The sequence below is a fragment of the Oratosquilla oratoria genome, chromosome 5 (genome assembly GCF_046742065.1).
Source record: "Oratosquilla oratoria isolate Oo_2021 chromosome 5, ASM4674206v1, whole genome shotgun sequence".
NCBI classification, from domain to species: Eukaryota; Metazoa; Arthropoda; class Malacostraca; order Stomatopoda; family Squillidae; genus Oratosquilla; species Oratosquilla oratoria.
The window spans coordinates 16,257,007-16,274,348 of NC_134781.1; the positions used below are offsets into that span (position 1 = coordinate 16,257,007).

At 40.3% G+C, this 17,342-nt stretch overlaps 2 protein-coding genes across 4 annotated transcripts in view; one reads left to right on the forward strand and one right to left on the reverse strand.

The window, feature by feature from the left end:
* The window catches only part of LOC143025381 (uncharacterized), a 102,861-nt gene extending 89,598 nt beyond the window's left edge, over positions 1-13,263 (reverse strand). Inside the window, exon 1 of one of the 2 annotated variants that reach the window (XM_076184939.1) lies at positions 10,585-13,263. In XM_076184939.1, the coding sequence (XP_076041054.1) occupies positions 10,585-11,596 (1,012 nt within the window). In that variant the 5' untranslated portion in view covers positions 11,597-13,263. The remainder of the gene's footprint in view (positions 1-10,584) is intronic. The other variant, XM_076184938.1, reaches the window with a different exon arrangement.
* Es2 (ess-2 splicing factor homolog) overlaps positions 1-17,342 on the forward strand; it is a 158,860-nt gene that overhangs the window by 60,104 nt on the left and 81,414 nt on the right. The window lies entirely within an intron of this gene.

A 17,342-nucleotide genomic window follows, 5' to 3' on the forward strand; every position in this document is an offset into this window, starting at 1 on the left:
GCCTACACTAGGCAGCTCCGTATCCATCACCACCTGTCGTCCTCGTCCATAAAGTTGTCTAATCGTTTTTTAAAACAACTGATAGTTTCAGCGCTTACTACATGGTTACTAAGTTTATTCCATTCATCGACCACCCTATTAGTAAACCAATTCTTGCCTATTTCCTTCTTAAATCTAAATTTGTCCAGTTTATACCCATTACTGCGAGTCCTGCCCTGCAGGTAAAATACATTTCCGCCATTCTAACCAAGTTTCCCCATGCTAGCAACCTCTCACCGCATGACGTACTTCTCCAAGTTTCGGACACCATCTCCAAGGCATCTACAGCCGACAATTCATACGAGGACCTGAGAACAGCTATTTTTGCCGGTCTCGAGTCCTCCGAAGATGCTCGCCCACAAGGGCTCCTCTCCAAAGAAGAGCTCGGCAACGAGAAGCCGTTCGACTTGCTGCGTCGCATGAGGAGACTGCTTGGAGACAAATACGCAATATTCCACCTGTTCTATCAGCGACTACACCACCAACCAACCTCTTTAGCGTCAAGAGCAAGCTTTCGGTGGACGAACTTGCTACGCTCGCGGATGACTTACTATAGGCTTCAGTACCAGTCGAACACTCTGCCATATCCAAAATCACCGAGAAGTCCGAAACATAAAAATTAGCCAAACTCGTCTCCCAACTCGCCCTTCGAGTCAGCACTCTCCAAGAGCAGATCAACAACTCTCACAGCCAACGCTCCCCATCTCTCCGACACTACTGCAACCGCTCCGGATCCAGATCCAGAGGAAATCCCAGACCCACACCATCATCGTTTTGGACAAGAAGAGAAGTACACAGCGTGCACCTCCACACCCGCACCGTTAAACGAGATGGGCGGACGCTAATGGTGCAGTGTTTTCCTACATCTAAACTAACATATACTCCAGAATAAATACATCCTTCTTCCTTATCAGGAGAGGAAGGAAGAAGGATGTATTTATTCAATTCCATGTAAAAATTGTGACAAATGCTATATAGGTCAGACTGGAAAATTATTAAAAGTAAGGTTAAAACATCAACATAGCATCATGAGTGGTCAAATGTCTAACGCATTATTTGTTCATTTAAGGGATTTTTAATCACTGAATTAATTGGAAAGGTGCCAAAGAAATTTTTAGAAATGAGTCATATTTGACTAGAAAAAAACAAAAATCCTGTCTGATTAAAGATACCTTTGTCAACAATCTTAAAATTAAGTCAAGGAATGTACAAACTTGATCATTTTATTGTTAAAATGGTGGCCCAAACGTCCGCTGCCGCGAACGTTATGGGTTAACCACGAGAGACTCCCTTACATTCTTTTCCTGTTCCCATCTATTGCCTCCCACTTTGTATATATACTCATGTTTGTTTCACCATTGTATGTACGTCTAAATAGACAAAAGTGCTAGGTCATCAATTTATCATTTTCCTTGTTTTTTTTTTTTTGTTTTTTTTTGCATATTTAGAATCACGAGTTCATGTGATTTCTCATTCATATATATATATATATATATATATATATATATATATATATATATATATATAATACATATATAATGTGTGTGTGTGTGTGTGGAAAACCACAAAGGAAAATAAGCTATGGACCGAGCGCTTTCGTCTATTCACATATCTTCGGGGTACATTTTTAGAAGAAACATAAGTTTACAAAGACAGGGAGGTGAGAGGAAGGTACTAAGGAACGTTTGTAGGGAAATCTCTCCCCTTGTTTGATGTCCCAAACACCCTGAGCACGGCAATGGATTCTATAGGTCATGAGGAGAGGTTTCCCAACAAACTTTCCCTAGTTCCCTCTCATCTCCCTACTTTTATACTTATGTTTCTACTGTAAATGTGTCCTGAAGATATCTGAATAGACTAAAGTCCTCGGTTAATAGTTTACTATTTTCTTTTGTGTTTTTCCGCATACCCAAAATCACGATTCTATGTAATCTCTCCTGCACACACCCACACACCCCGGGGCAGCACGTTTTTTTTTTTTTTTTTTGGGGGGGGGAGCGGCACTTTTGGTGAAAAGAAGGTAAAGGAAATTCCCCCTGATGTACTTTTAATCCATGATTTATTTATCATGAGTTGTGTGTATGAATGATGTGTGTATAAACGTTGTTTTGTGGATGAATGTTACATGTGAATCGTGCTAGTGACCATCAGATGTGGAAGGTGGTGGTGGTGGTGGTGGGGGGGGGGGGCACTCTTAGACTCGCCCCGGGGCGGCACTTACCCATGTCAGGGACCTGCTTAGTGATACGGTTGCGCTGATACACTCTCCTAGTGCTAGCAACACACTTCGTCAGTCCTCTGTTCAGGCCAGGACGAATGCCCCTTCTTGGCTCGGAGAGGCAAATCGGCTGAGCTGCCTGACTTTAATTTTTGAATCAGGCACGCCCTAAGTCAAGGAGCTACTTACTGGGTCAATAGCGCACGGTCCGTGGCTGTCTCCCCGTGCCAAGGTGGTAGGAGCGTATACATTCCCACAACCCCTAAGATTGTTGGAGTCAAGCCTTATTTTTCCCTTGTTCTCCATGGTCGGAGGGGGTGTGGGATATCGTATATTTAATGTTATATATACGGTGTCTATGCATGGGTGATTAAAGGCATACATTATCCTAAGCACGTTACAATTGTGTAAAGGAACTTTGAAAGCTGGCCCAGCAATAATTTACCCTCTGCCTTTCACCAAAAAGAAACTCACTGGTACAGACACCTCCCCCTCCCTCAAGAACATCTCACATGGGTCATACTAAACTTTGACTTAGTTAACAAGTTCAAGGCGACCTAGGGGCACTACTCGTACCCGCCTAGGACCTCAGAAAAACTCGTGTATCCATAGAGGTGAGCTTGTAACATGTTCCCTTAAAATTCACCAAGCCCACGATGTAGGTGACCAGGGTGTTGCTAATGAAGCACAAACACACCAAGCCAGGCCCAAGGTGAACGGTGGGCTCTCCATATGAATGCCTGGAATATTCTTCCCCTCCCCCAGGACCTTTTGTCATTGGCCCTGTTTGAGGCGAAGAGACTGGGCAGTGGATCAGTAACAAGGGCTACAACTACTATTGGTTAAGCCTCAGCGATGGGGTTCACCCCCCGGGTGGTAGCTGTGGCCATATCTAAATAACTACAACACGCCGTTATATGGGTTATTCCGTTTGATGATTGTATGATGATGAGGTTAATGCACTTCTTGGGTTATAGGGGTTATTCTGTTTGGTGATTGTGTGATGTTGAGGTTGAAGCACATTTTATATTCTATCCAATTACATTTTTTGTTCCTACCGACGTGGATGAGCAAACTTGACTCCATCGTCTACCAGTGCCTGCCACAGGACACACTTGTTTTGGGTTATTCGGTTATCGGTACCAACAGAACTTGTTATGAAGTGTGTGCTGGCCCCATTGACTCTGGAAACAGGAACACTAAAGTATGAAAGGTTTAGAAGGATAATAATTACTGATTCCTTTTTTTCAGAGACAAGATCCACACTGGTTGACTTGCTATAACAGTGCCAGGGGTGTATCGGAGATCGGTCACATAATTTTTAGAACTCGTTGGAAGATCCTACAGAGCTTCAGGATTTGATTGAATGCTGACTTCTTTGGGACCTATCACAGACTTTTGGTCGCAATACTCATACTGAGTATGAGATCCAGGAGAATATCAAGATGTAGTCCCCCTGAATTTCACCTGGAGAAGCTAAGGGATGATGCGTATACCCAGGTTTATAAGATAGTAGTCTCTAAACGATTCGAAGTGTTTAGCGCCTTTGAGGACCGTCAGAAACTATGGGATACTTTCAAACGTGAAACTTTGAAAGTTGCCGAGAAATACACTAGAAAATGTCCATGGCCGAGAAAAATTTAGCGTCGTTGGAGACGCTGGAGAATATAGCGCTGCCAGGCTGGCTGGGGAAATGGACAAATGCAGGAACTTGAAATGCCGGCCTAGAGATCTCATGAGAATGAATAAGGAGAGATATGTCTTGAGAATTGTCAAAAAACCGAGGATCATTTTAATGCAACTGACTTCAGACTTGCTTACCAAGCCCTGTAGAAGATCCACTCCAAATCTGTGAACAGTTTGGACTGCTGGTAGATCACTAGTGATAGACGTGGAAGGATGTAGATCTTATGGGCCGAGTACTTGGAGTAATTGTATTGACTGACTCTCCGAGCAGCCATCCTCCCCTGGCTTGTTTTCTGGTGGTGGCTGCTAATTCACCGATAAATGAAAACCCATCTCTTAGTGAGGCTAAAGAGGCATTAACTGGGCTGCATGCGGTGTTCCCTGACGCATGACAGTCTGATATCATTTTCCTTAACTGGAAAAGGGGGAAAGGGAATCGGCAGGACTGCAACTCTTACTGCAGTATTACATTACTCAATGTGCCGGGCAAGGCCCTAGTCCATATGTTGGTGGTATGGGTTAGCTCCCATCTGCTGAATTTTCAGAGGCCTGAATGGTCTGCATTTGCGCTCGGCAAGTCGATAACTGATCGGATTCTGGCGCTTCGTGTTCGTGTGGAACGCTGGCGTGAGTCTCAACAAGGGTTTCTTGCAGCCTATTTTGATCTAGAAAAAGTGTACGATTCTGTATCATCGGGTGCCATAGGATCTTCCGTGGATCCGAGGGTTTACTGTAAGTATTACTGATCACATGTCTGACTTTTATCATCTGGGATAGGAAGTACTGTAAAGTGCGGAGGTATCCGGCCTCTTTCTTGTAAATTCAGGGGTGAGGTAAGGGTGCGTCCTACTTCCAACTGCTTTTCAATATCTGCATGGAGTGGGTATTGGTCAGAGTTGTCGATCAGTGATATTGTGGAGTACCAATTGGTAACACTGGTGTATTTCTTCCGGAGTTGTTGGAGATCCTAGTTACAGCCCTCGAGCCACTGCACAGGGAGGCGAGACCAGTGGGATTCCGAGTCTCCTTGACCAATACCAAGATGCAGATATATGTAGGTTTACTGAATGATACAGTTTAGTCGGTCCATACATGTGGCGAGGATATTCCTGTCTTGGGAAATTTTACATACTTTGATAGTGTTGTCCATAAAAATGGTGGGTCATATTAGAAAGTCCTACGAAGGAATGGCAAGGACCATGGTGTTATGAACTTGCTCAACCAGAGAACTTGTCGTCGATATTTATGTAGGAGGACTAAGATCTGCATCTTCAAGCCCCTCGTGGTCCTTGCCTGGCTGAACCGCTAAGAAATATGGACATTGAATGCCGACTTGAAGTGGTGTCTCCACGTCTTTGGTACCAAATGCCAACTATTGTTTCCTGACTCAAAGCCGCTTATCAGCATGATTAATAAACATCAATTCGGCTATATAGTCATGTGGCACGCTTCCCTGATGTTGATCCATCTCTTAAGAAACCCTCAGTGAAGAAGATGAGGGAGACATTCACTGAACTTGTCTAGGGCAAGTAGACTGATCCTGATATGAGTAGATTATTATGGAAAGGAGGGCTGAGAAAACCCGTGGTCATTGTCGTCGGCGTATTTCCATCGATATATTCTAATCAAGATGTTTATTTAACCGTTCACTGCAATTATGTTCCTCTAAGCTGAATCAGAGTCCAACATTAGTACAAAAAATCCTTAAATGTCTCCAATTTGTCTAAAAAAAAGTTCTAGATTCCTCGAGATAGTCTAATTGAGATGTATAGTTGGAGTACAGCCATGGCTGAAAGTTCGTTAGTAGGCATTGTGGGGAGCCACAGCCAATACAGGGCAGAGCGCATGAACTAGTTGATTTTCCATGCCCCTCTCAACGTGGTCGCTCCTCAATGAGTGAGTTAATGGTATTTAGGTATGTACTGTAGCCATGGGATTCACAAGTAATGCATCACTAATTATTTTAGCCCACTCTTTTTTATATTACAATTGCAAAATATAGTTATATATATATGGGATGTGTATATATGATGTGTAATGAGTAAAAGTATAATGAATAACATATATTACGGCATGTGACGACTCCAGTATAAACGATGGTCGCTTCTCTGTGAATTAGTTCACGAGTGACTAGTAGTTATATATACTTTGTTAAGTATAGGAATCAAATGCGTTGCATTATGAAGATGAATTATGGTCAACTCTCATGGATGCTAGATATAAAGTATGAGTGCACGATTAATTAATACTGCAAATTTTATAAATGAATATTACAGTCATTATCCAACACGACATACACCAACACGAAAGGTGTAAAACTGACTTGGAAAACAGAGGGAGTAATTAGTGAGGATTAGTGTGAGTTTAGGAAGGGTAAGGGTTGCGTAGTTCAGATTTTTGTAGAAAGGCAGATAAGTGAGAAAGCTTTAGCAAAAGGTAAGGATGTTTTTTGAGCCTTTATGGGTTTGGGAAAGGCTTATGACAAGATAGACAGAAAGTCACTGTGGGATTGGGGTAAAGCTGTTTAGGGCATTCACGAGTTTTTATAAGAGTAGTAGAGCCTGCCTGTGTTAGAAGTAGAAATGAAGAGACAATAAATTTTGTCTTTTAGTGTTGTTTTTGTTTTTGTTTTATTTTATAGTCTTATTTGTACTGATAAGGACACACAGGACAGTTAGAGCGGTGACATACGGCTCGTGTGGTGCTTTTATGTCTGGTCTGTGACATTTGATATTTTTCTTTTTGCCCTTTTATTTTATTTCTTATTTTCGGTGGTTCCATTTGGTGACACTTTGTACTTACTATGTTATTAATTTCTGGATGTCGTTTAGAATTTGTATTGTTCCGTTTATTATGACATGGGTTATGTGGTTTTATCAATTCTTTTCATTTGAGTGACGCTTTATACAAATTTGAAATTGATTTCCCTTTGTCATTCGTAATAGGTTTTGATTTTGTTCAAATTCGTTCAACCCGATGGGACCTGTCCCAGAGAACATCGGTATAATATATAATTGAATCCTTTTGCTTACTATGTATAACCCTGAGGACGAACCTTGGACAGGGTTCGAAACGTCGGTAATAAATTCTGTTACTCTGAGTCCAGTGTTTCGAAATTTTCCGATAATATATATATATACATGTGTATATATATACATACATATACCAAAGACTTTTTCCCCCTTACACGGGGGGTAGCCAAAAAGAAAAAGGCACAGAAATCACTCCCACCCATTTCATTTCCCATATATTCCACTTCCCTCCACCCTCCTCCCTCCCTCCTATCTTGGCACCACCTGGATGACGGGTCATACCTGCATCCTGTCCACTGCCCTGGGTCAGAAGCAGTGTCGCAAGACACAACACATTCACAGCAAGGCCGCTTCATGAATTAGGCGACCCCCCCTCTCCGTCCCCTCATGCAGAAAAGGAGACGGGGAGAAATCCCTTCGGGCTGCGTCAATTTTTTTTTTTTTTTTTTTTTTTATACATCCTCACCCCCCATCCCCCACCCACTCCCCCTCATGCATCACAGCCCCATCTATACACAACCCTTCTCCAATCACCCCTGTCTTCTGTCCTCTCCCGTCCTTCCTCAACAGACATTCCTCTCTTTCGTAAAGCCCCTTTCACCCCATCCATCCATCTCATCCTAGGATGCCCCCTCATATTCACTCCTTCCACCTCCGCCTTCCACATTTCTTTTACTAATCTTTCTTCACTCATTCTTTCCTTGTGTCCAAACCATCCTGATACTCTTTCATCAACCCTATCTCCCAACTCCCTTTCCACCCCTGTTCTCCTCCTCACCTCCTCATTTCTCACTCTATCTAGCCTAGTAACCCCTATCATACTTCTCAGACATTTCATCTCAAACACATTCAAACTCCTTCTCTCTTCCTCTCTCATGTTCCATGTTTCTACCCGGTACATTGCTGTTGGCACAATCACTCCTTCATATAACCTCCTCTTAGCATCCATTCCCAGATGTCTATTTCTCATTACACTTTTTAATCCAAGGCATTTACTCGCTTCTCTCAGTCTACATTCTACCTCCACCCCCACTCCCCCCTTTCCTGTCACATTCGCACCCAAGTATCTAAAACTATCCACTTCCAGTTTCTCACCCTTAATGCTCCTTTCCAGCCTGCTGTCACTCTCTCCCCTTGTACATCTCATCACCTTACTTTTGCTCACATTTATCTTCAGATTCCTTCTTTCACACACCTTCTCAAACTCTGTCACTAACTTCCTCAATCTCTCCTCTGATCCTGCTACAAGCGCAGTGTCATCAGCAAACAACAGCTGGCTCACCTCCCACTTTTCTCCATTTTCTTTAATCATCTCCAATCCCTGACCTACTACCCTTGCATTCACCTCTCGCACCACCCCATCCATGTAAAGATTGAACAGCCAGGGCGACATAACACATCCCTGACGAAGTCCCACCTCTACCTCAAACCATTCACTCTCTCCATTTCTAATCCTAACGCAAGCTCTACTACTCTCATAAAAGCTCTTGACTGCTCTCAACAGCTTTCCTCCTGTCCCATATATTTGTAAAACCACCCACAGTGCCTTCCTGTCTTCCTGTCTAGCCTTTTCCAGATCCATAAAAGCCCAAAAAACATCCTTCCCTTTTCCTATAGCTTTCTCACATATCTACCTTACCACAAAAATCTGATCTACACATCCCTTACCTGTCCTAAAACCACACTGTTCCTCACCAATTACTCCCTGTGTTCATATATATATATATATATATATATATATGGTTATCATCAAAATAAGACTTCCTGGCCTTTTTTTTTTTTTTTCATTTTCAATGAGATAATTGGGATACTTTAATTTTGAAGCTATGTCACTTATTCTTGAGAATTCACCATCCAAAAACTCCGGACTACAAATACGATAAGCTCGAAGGTACATTGACGATAACACAGATGCCTTTGTCCTGCAATGATGAGAAGAGTAAAAATGAACATATGAAAGAACATTGGTGGGTTTCCTATAAACATCAAATTTGAAAGACCTTTCATTTCTGTATATCAATACATCAAGGAAAGGTAATTGGTTATTTTGTTCTATTTCCATAGTAAAATTGATAGAAGGGACTAGGGTGTTAAGCTGTGACAAGAAAATAGACGGATCAACATTAACAGGCCAAATACACAAAATATCATCAATGTACCTAAACCAAGTAACATTTTGGGGGAGAATATTGGGTAACAACTTAGTTTAAAAAAAATCCATATAAAGATTGCTTAGAATTTTTTTAAACTTAAGTTGTTACCCGAGTAACAATTGGAAGAAAAAAATATAAGAAGAATGAGCAATTGTCTTCTGAGGTTGGACAACGACTTTGAAAGGAAACAAGGGGATTTTGGAGGGCAACTAGGGATAGATTAATTTTTTTTAGCAATGGATAACTTCATCTTCATAATGCAACGCATTTGATTCCTATACTTAACAAAGTATACATAACTACTAGTCACTCGTGAACTCATTCACAGAGGAACGACCATCGTTTATACTGGTGTCGTCACATGCCGTTATATATGTTAATCTTTATACTTTTACTCATTGCATATCATGTGCATTCCATACATATAATTATCTTTTATAATTGTAATATCAAAAAGAGTAAGCCAAAACCATTAGCAATGCATTACTTGTGAATCCCATACTTATAGTACATACCTAACCACCGCTGCCTGTTCACGAACCTGGGTGTTCATCCGGTCTGCCGCTAAACGATGTTATTCAGATAAGGGAAACCCTTTAATGGTTCTAAAGGGTGGAAAACTAATTTGATTAGTATCATTAAGCACTTTAATCGATTTTTATTTTTATTCTGTTTACTACTGATTTTATTCAGGTAAGGGAAAATTTCCGGTAAAGGGTTAATTAATCGATCACGGTGTCTGGTTTCCTCCTAGATTCGTCACAATGCGCAGTTATTATTTCATTGAAGTAGTTGAGTCGAAATGTTTGTTTAACCATTCATTCACTGAGCAAGAATCCCTCTAACTGAATCAAAGCTTCTGACAATTAACTGGACAAAATCCTTAAATGTCTCAAATTTGTTACAAAAATTAACCGTTGACTGCACAAGAGTTGTTTCAGGCTGAATAAAGTCGTTTGGCATCGGTCAAATAAAAATCCTTGACTATATTGATTCCAGTGGGCAATAAAGATTTGAACTTTGTCAGATGATTTAAAATTATCAGAATTCATTATTGAAAGACATGTCTAAAAAAATATGAGAAAAATTATGCTGGGTGGAGTGGTTTTAATTTTTGAAGCAATATAACTCGAAATAAATTGTCACGTAATAAAATTTTCCAAAAGCTCTTAAATGTCTTTTGACAAAGCAAACACAGTAGAGATCACAAATATATTTTTCTTCGCAATAATGAGCATGAGTGATGAAAATATTTGAAAACAAATGCTTAAATAAATGTAATGGAAATGCAAATAAAACTATTAATGAAATCGGGTGCAGGAGGAAAAAAAGTAATGGTAAGCAATTTTTTTTAAATCGTGAGGAAATCTCCACCATGCAGCTACACGTAAGTTGAAAGTTGGAAAAACGTGTGCTCAAATAGGAGAAATGCGTTCTAGTACGTGCTCCTTCCTACCTTGGTGGTAGGGCGGCGGCGGCGGCGGCGCAAAGTCAGCTGCTGCTGATGCTGTCCTTCTCCGCTGTGTACCGCTCGTTGATCCTTCTCTCTCGTTCCCGAACTCTATCGCAGCACTTGTTTCCATTAAGCTCCCGAACCATCTCTCTTTCTCCGTAGCACCTGTTCTCCATCTAGCTTCATGTACCAATCCACCACTTGCATCACCTCTTCCTGGAGACAGCAGTTCGTAAGCCTCCAGTTCCTGCGCTACTGTAGGTAGACAGGGTCCGTTGGCCACTCCTCGTTGCAACTTCCCCTCTCTACCCTCCCCCTGACCCTTTTCTCTACCGCGCCTGCAGGAGCATCCAGACGCCCGCCTACTGAAGGAAGTCACGAGGCGGTGCAGGAGAGTGCGCGAGGGTGGAGGGTCCTCGGCGGGGGTAGCCAGGAATTCTTCCGAATCTTCTTTTCGTTTGGTTGCGAGGGACGTATACGCATGCCGATGGGCCCTGGTCAGGGCGAAGGAGTCTGAACGCTCCGGAGACGTCATGGAAAGTGAAGACTTGGATAACTGGGCACAGATGAGAGATGACTGGCTGACATCAGTGACCATGAACTCCGACGGAATGGAGGTGTTGCCTGTTGACCAGCAGTCCCATACACACTGCTCCTGCTCAGGACGATTCGAACTTCCAAGGCAAAAGCGTCTTGACGAGGGAGTGAAATCCACATGTTTGCTGCCTTGAGAATGCAACAGAACTTGGGAGTTGTCAGCATCACCACGGATACTATCACTGCTCTGGCAAACTCTAGACGAGGCACTTTTCGGTTTGAGAATGCCATGTTCCGGGTGTTTCTGCAAAATCAGCTCATCTCCTTCCTTAGAGACATTCTGGAACTCTCGTAAATGTGTTTCATTTCTTTTTTCCCTTCCTCTTTCTGATTTTCCAGTTTGTTCGTGAGATCGTCTGGAAGCTGCTGTACAGTCTTGTCTTGAAGTTGAACCGTCTTCAAGAATGATCTTGGCCATATCAAAAGATTATAGAAAAAGAATGAACTATTGTACTACATGAGATCATTTGCAATAATATAAAGCAGTGCATGAAGGCGTCATATTTGAATATGCTTAGAATAAGCTCTAATCTTACCGTGATAAAAGGCATATGAAGATATGATCATTTCTATGTAATAAAATAATAATTTTACTACCTGATTTCCTCATTTTCACCGTGAAAATGTGAAATACATCAAAAGGTGTCCAAATTAAGATTGAAAAAGATAATGGCTTTGCCTGGCTCTCATTCAATCCATTCCAACCGCGAATCCCGGTGACTCTAGCCGGTGTGTGCATACTCTTGCATCCCCGTTTTCGCTGTCACTGCAGACCTGTCCTCCATGCCTTCATGGAACGACATTTCCCTCCATGCAGCCACCTTCAGGCCACTGCCACTCCACGTGGCCTCTTCCACTACCCTGACTTTCCATTTCTACCGTAAAGTAATATCTACAATTGGCTTATTTTTCATTTCGTGTTTGAACACTTTATGTGATGTATTTTGGCCTCTGTGTAACGACCCTTTCGTTTTTATCATACCTTCTGCCTCCTCAAGATAACCCGTTGCATTCCATGTGCATTCTAAATTTTGTTCTACGTTTTTCACACATCTAAAGATAAATGCATTGAAAATATATATTTAACAATGTTCGCCTGCTTTTGTTTTCTCATCGTCAACTTGCTGCACTCTTCATCTCAAGCCAGACTGAGATTACTAGGATGACTTATCTTAGCTTGGTAATTTCTCTTCATGTAATTACTTAAACAATGTTCAATTTTCAGAATATGAATGACCACTCTTCATTTTCGTTAACCTTATTAAAATCTATTTAAATTTATCTTCATTGTCAAAAACATTTACATGGAAATAACAAACATTTCGTTTTTAAATATCCATTCGCCTCAGTTTTCATCTAAATTACTCAAACTCTAACTTGAATAATTCAGTTTTGAATATCAAGTTCTGATCACCTCATGTGTAATGCCAGCTACTATTATTCGTCAGCTCATAGTTCTAAATCATTTAAATTGGAGGAAGGAAGTCTCTTTTCTATCTGCAAAAGTGAACACATACATCAATTTATGCCACTACATAAGATTACTAATACTTTGTATGTTAAATAAAGCACTTATTCATAGAACCGATGGAATAACTACAGCCAGTGATACTAGCAAAGCGACAAGGTCTTCAAGCAAGCAAGAACACACTGTGAACGGAAATTATATGTAGACAGAACTGTGATATTTACACAAAGTTTGCAAGTTGGGGAAGAACACACAGTTTAGAGTATGACACATCCCAATTCTATAGCATTTGTCTACACACATCCACATTGGGAAACTTTATTACCTTTATTATTGTCCACAGGGAGAAAGAAATATGAAAGAATAACCCCTAGGTTTAATCAAATTGAATGTAGATAGTGCAAACACACCACTTACAAAATTAGTGCAATTGTTGCCTCGAGTGTTTTTCTGGCCGGAAGAGGCATGCCACCACTCTGCAATCAACAGTCTTCAAGTCCTTTTTAAGTGTTTCTTTGAAAAGAAACGGAAGACTGCTGTCTGTAACCGTGGTTCTGATTCTGTCACCGGAATAGGAGGAAGGAAGCAGTCGCCGGTCGTCAGTTCTCCTAATGTGAAAAGGTAGCGAGAGAGACAGAGGGAGAGAAAAATAATATGAGTTGAGAAGGTCTAAGAGAGCTGGGTCAGGTCCGAGGATTACGTGCCTGTCCTTCGTGGCTGCACCCCGGATGAAGATGAAGGTTTTGATTGGACAACGAAGGGAGATAATTCTCCCTGAAGTCCATCTATTCTTGTAAACATACATGCGCCACAGGAGTCCATACAAGCGCGCGCACGCGCACAAACACACCTTGCTCAAGGAGGGGGGGGGGGCAATAATAGTGTTAGTGAATCTTTCAAGCCATGAGCAGGGCTTGAACTTGGATTTCTCGAGTGAGAAGTCAAGAATCTTGCTGCTAGTCCGCAAAGAGTGTGTGATTCACTATTCTTCTGGATCACGTGTTGGACTTGTGATCGACAACTATTACCCTCTCGTATGCTCAGAGTTCATATATGACCAGATCTATGGGTAATGCTGTGACCTCACTCACACACACACACACACACACACACACACACACACACACACACACACACACACAATTTCTTGCCCGCCAGAGTTGGAGTCGGATTCACAGTGCAGCGATGCTGAAATTTTCAGCCCTGGGCGAAGCCCAAACTCGGATCACTGAATTAGCGGCTGAGCACGGTACCGCTACACCATCGAGCCGTGTGTATGTGTGTATTTACCGATTGTATTCATCTAATTGTAATACACAGGAAAGGGACAACGCTCGTGGTGTCCTGCCTCTAACCGATTTATCACACCTATCTTCAAATTTATTTGTGATTCCAATTTCGTCTGTATCCTTATTTTGTATTATATCCTTATTATTATTTATTGAATTTCTGTATTTCCCAGCTGGGGTTATAACACGTAAGCTATTCCAAGTATTTATGTATCTGAATGGAAAATTGTTTCTTGGCATCCTTTTCTCAATTTCTCGTGACCTCTCAAAACCTTCCAGCCCTAATCAAATGATCTCTTTTGTGTGTGTGTGTGTGTGTGTGTGTGTGTGTGTGTGTGTGTGTGTGTGTGAGAGAGAGAGAGAGAGAGAGAGAGAGAGAGAGAGAGAGAGAGAGAGAGAGAGAGAGAGAGAGAGAGAGAGAGAGAGAGAGAGACAGTGTTGGACTCGTGATCGACAGCTATTACCCTCCAGGATTAGAGCTCAAATCTCATATATGGCCCGATCTATGAGTAATGCTGTGACCTTATACACACACACACACACACACACACACACACACACACACACACACACACACACACACACACACCAGAGTTGGAGTGCCGTTTCCAAGTACAGTGATGTTTTTTCAGCCATAGATGGGGACTCGAACTAAGATCACTGAATTAGCGGTCGAACACGGTGCCACTACGCCACCCTGCCGTGTGTATCAAGTTGTAGTGCACGGGGTTGGAACAAAACTGATAGGGTCTCGCCTCTTTTCCTCCATTTTTCCATTAAGCTCTCGCGCAGTATATAAGGTCCAGTACTATAGTTGACACAAAGCGAAATGTCTGCATTCCCCAGAAATCTTCAGTGACCTTGCTAACCTTTGACTATCATGAATATAAGAAACATCCAATGGTCAGGTTAAATTGTCAACTTCGACTGGACAAAAAATAAATAAATAATTTCATGAATTTCACCTCATGAATTTCACCTCAGACATCAAGTACCTCATAAAGAAAGTCAATAAGACACTGAACATAGAGAACAGTTGTAGGCACAATATTTCAACAACAGAAAATAAACATTTATTACTCTATACAAATAACTCAAAAACTACACTGAAAGCAGACATTATACAAACAACTCAAGTCAAAGCATTAAGAATGAGAGTCTAGACCAATTATCTAATGCATAATGTATTTCAATACAAAACAAGAAAATATATTTGCTGATTATTAACCGCAATAATAGAACAACATATAAGTTGTTGAAACCAGCAATCATAACATAATTAGGTTGGAACTACAAAATAATTTTAGAATAGACAGTTACAGACCTGACTACAGAAAAGGTAATTTTATTGCCATATGAGAAGAGCTTAATTCACAAAGTGGAAGTCAAAATTAGATGAAAAACCAAAGATGTGGGAAGTATTTCAAGACAAGCTCACAGAAACTATTCATAGTTACATACTTAAGGAAAAGCAACTTTCAAATCAGTCTTGTTCAAAATGGCTTGATAAAGAGACAGAAAAAACTGGCATTCAAGCATTCTAGTTTCCCTATCTATTATCAAAGTAATGTGACGCCTCAAAGAAATTTGAAGAGGACAATAAGGAAAATGCGACAATTAGAAAAGAAAATAGTTGATAAATCTAAAGAAATTTTGAAAATAAGTATACAATTACATTAGAGATGAAAAAACGTAGCAGGAATCATATTGATAAACTTTTATCTGCCTACGGTCAACTCTTAGATTCAAATGAAGGTATATGCGATATTTTAAACAACTATTCTATTTTCTTATTCATTAGCGAAACATCTCAAAACAAATTATTATCTGCGTAACTGGAAAAAAAACATTGGAAAACAAACAGAAGAACTCAGAATAAATTAAATACCAAAGACCGACGGCTGATACCCAAGAATTTTGTAAGAAATAAAAATGAGTATGTTATACCATTAAAATTTCTCACTAAATTATACAACGACCAGGATTGTGCCAGAATGCAAATCAGTAAACGTAGTTCCTGTATTCAAAAATGGTGATAAGCAGAAGGCACAGAACTACCGGACAATAAACTTGACCTCAATCATAAGGAAAACAATGAAGATAGCTAGATCAGGTGCCATAGAACGTCACTTAGAAAGCAGTTGCTTAATAAAATGACAGCCTTCAAACGTAAACACTCTTACAGTGCTAACATTGTAGAATTTTACAATATAATTATTTCAAACTAAGAATGAATACTGTAAGGTTAATAGATCTGGACTTTGAAAAAAAAATATGTGTATGAGAAACTACTAATAGGCTAGGTTAGAAATTGGTTGGACAATCGTAGACAGCAAGTTCTTTTGAATGTTAAAAGTTCTAGAGTTATAGTGACATTTCTGTTTTCAATATACTTCAATGACACCAAGTGTGGAGTTGAATCTACTGTCTAAATTCGCTGATAATACCAAACAGTGTGGGATAGCAAAATATCAAACGCATCTATACAAATTAATGCAATGGTCTCGAAAGTGCCTAATGGCATATAGGTAGAAATATTAAGTATGACAAGTTATTTTAAAAATATATATAATAATGATAATAGTAATAATAAAAACAACAACCAAAATGGAGAATGCATAGGATCTTTGTGTAAATATTAGTAAAGGCATCTAAGCATTACACTTCCTCCTCAGATAAAGCAATCAGGATGGGTAGAAAGATCGTTTAATTTCAGAAGTTCAAATATCACCTCATAATACAGATCGCTGGTCCGTCCACACCTGGAATGTTCTGTTTTTGTAAGATCTTTAAATTTCTTTAATTACATTAAAAGAGTGCAGAGGGCAAACCACAGGCCTCTTACCGAATGAATAAATAAATAAATAGGCAAATAAATAAGTAAATAAATAAATAAACATAAATACGAAAACCGTTTAAAATTGTCTAACCTCTCTCTCGCTCAAAATAAATAAACAAATATATAAAAATAAATAAAGGAGGGAACTTGATTTAAGACATAAGAGGGTCTAGGAGTTTTCCAACCAGTACCCCAAGGTTTGGGTCTTTTAATGTGCTTGAATGTGGTACAGATAAGATTAAAAGGGATGGAATAGGCAGTATGTTTGTGAAAAGAAAGATGGATGTGATGGCATTGAGTGAAACTAAGTTGAAAGAGAGGGGCGAGTGTGAGTTTGTGAGTGCAGTTGGGAGCAAGGTCTATATATACAGGTCAGACCGTTTGAATTATTGTGCGCAGCTTCTGACGTCATTAGGCTGAGTCCGTTTTCTCTTTGTGAAACACTGAAGAAAACTGTGAAACGCCAAGGAAGACAGGAACTATAATATTTTATATATTATATATATATATATATATATATATATATATATATATATCATATATATTATTTATATATATAGACAGGAAC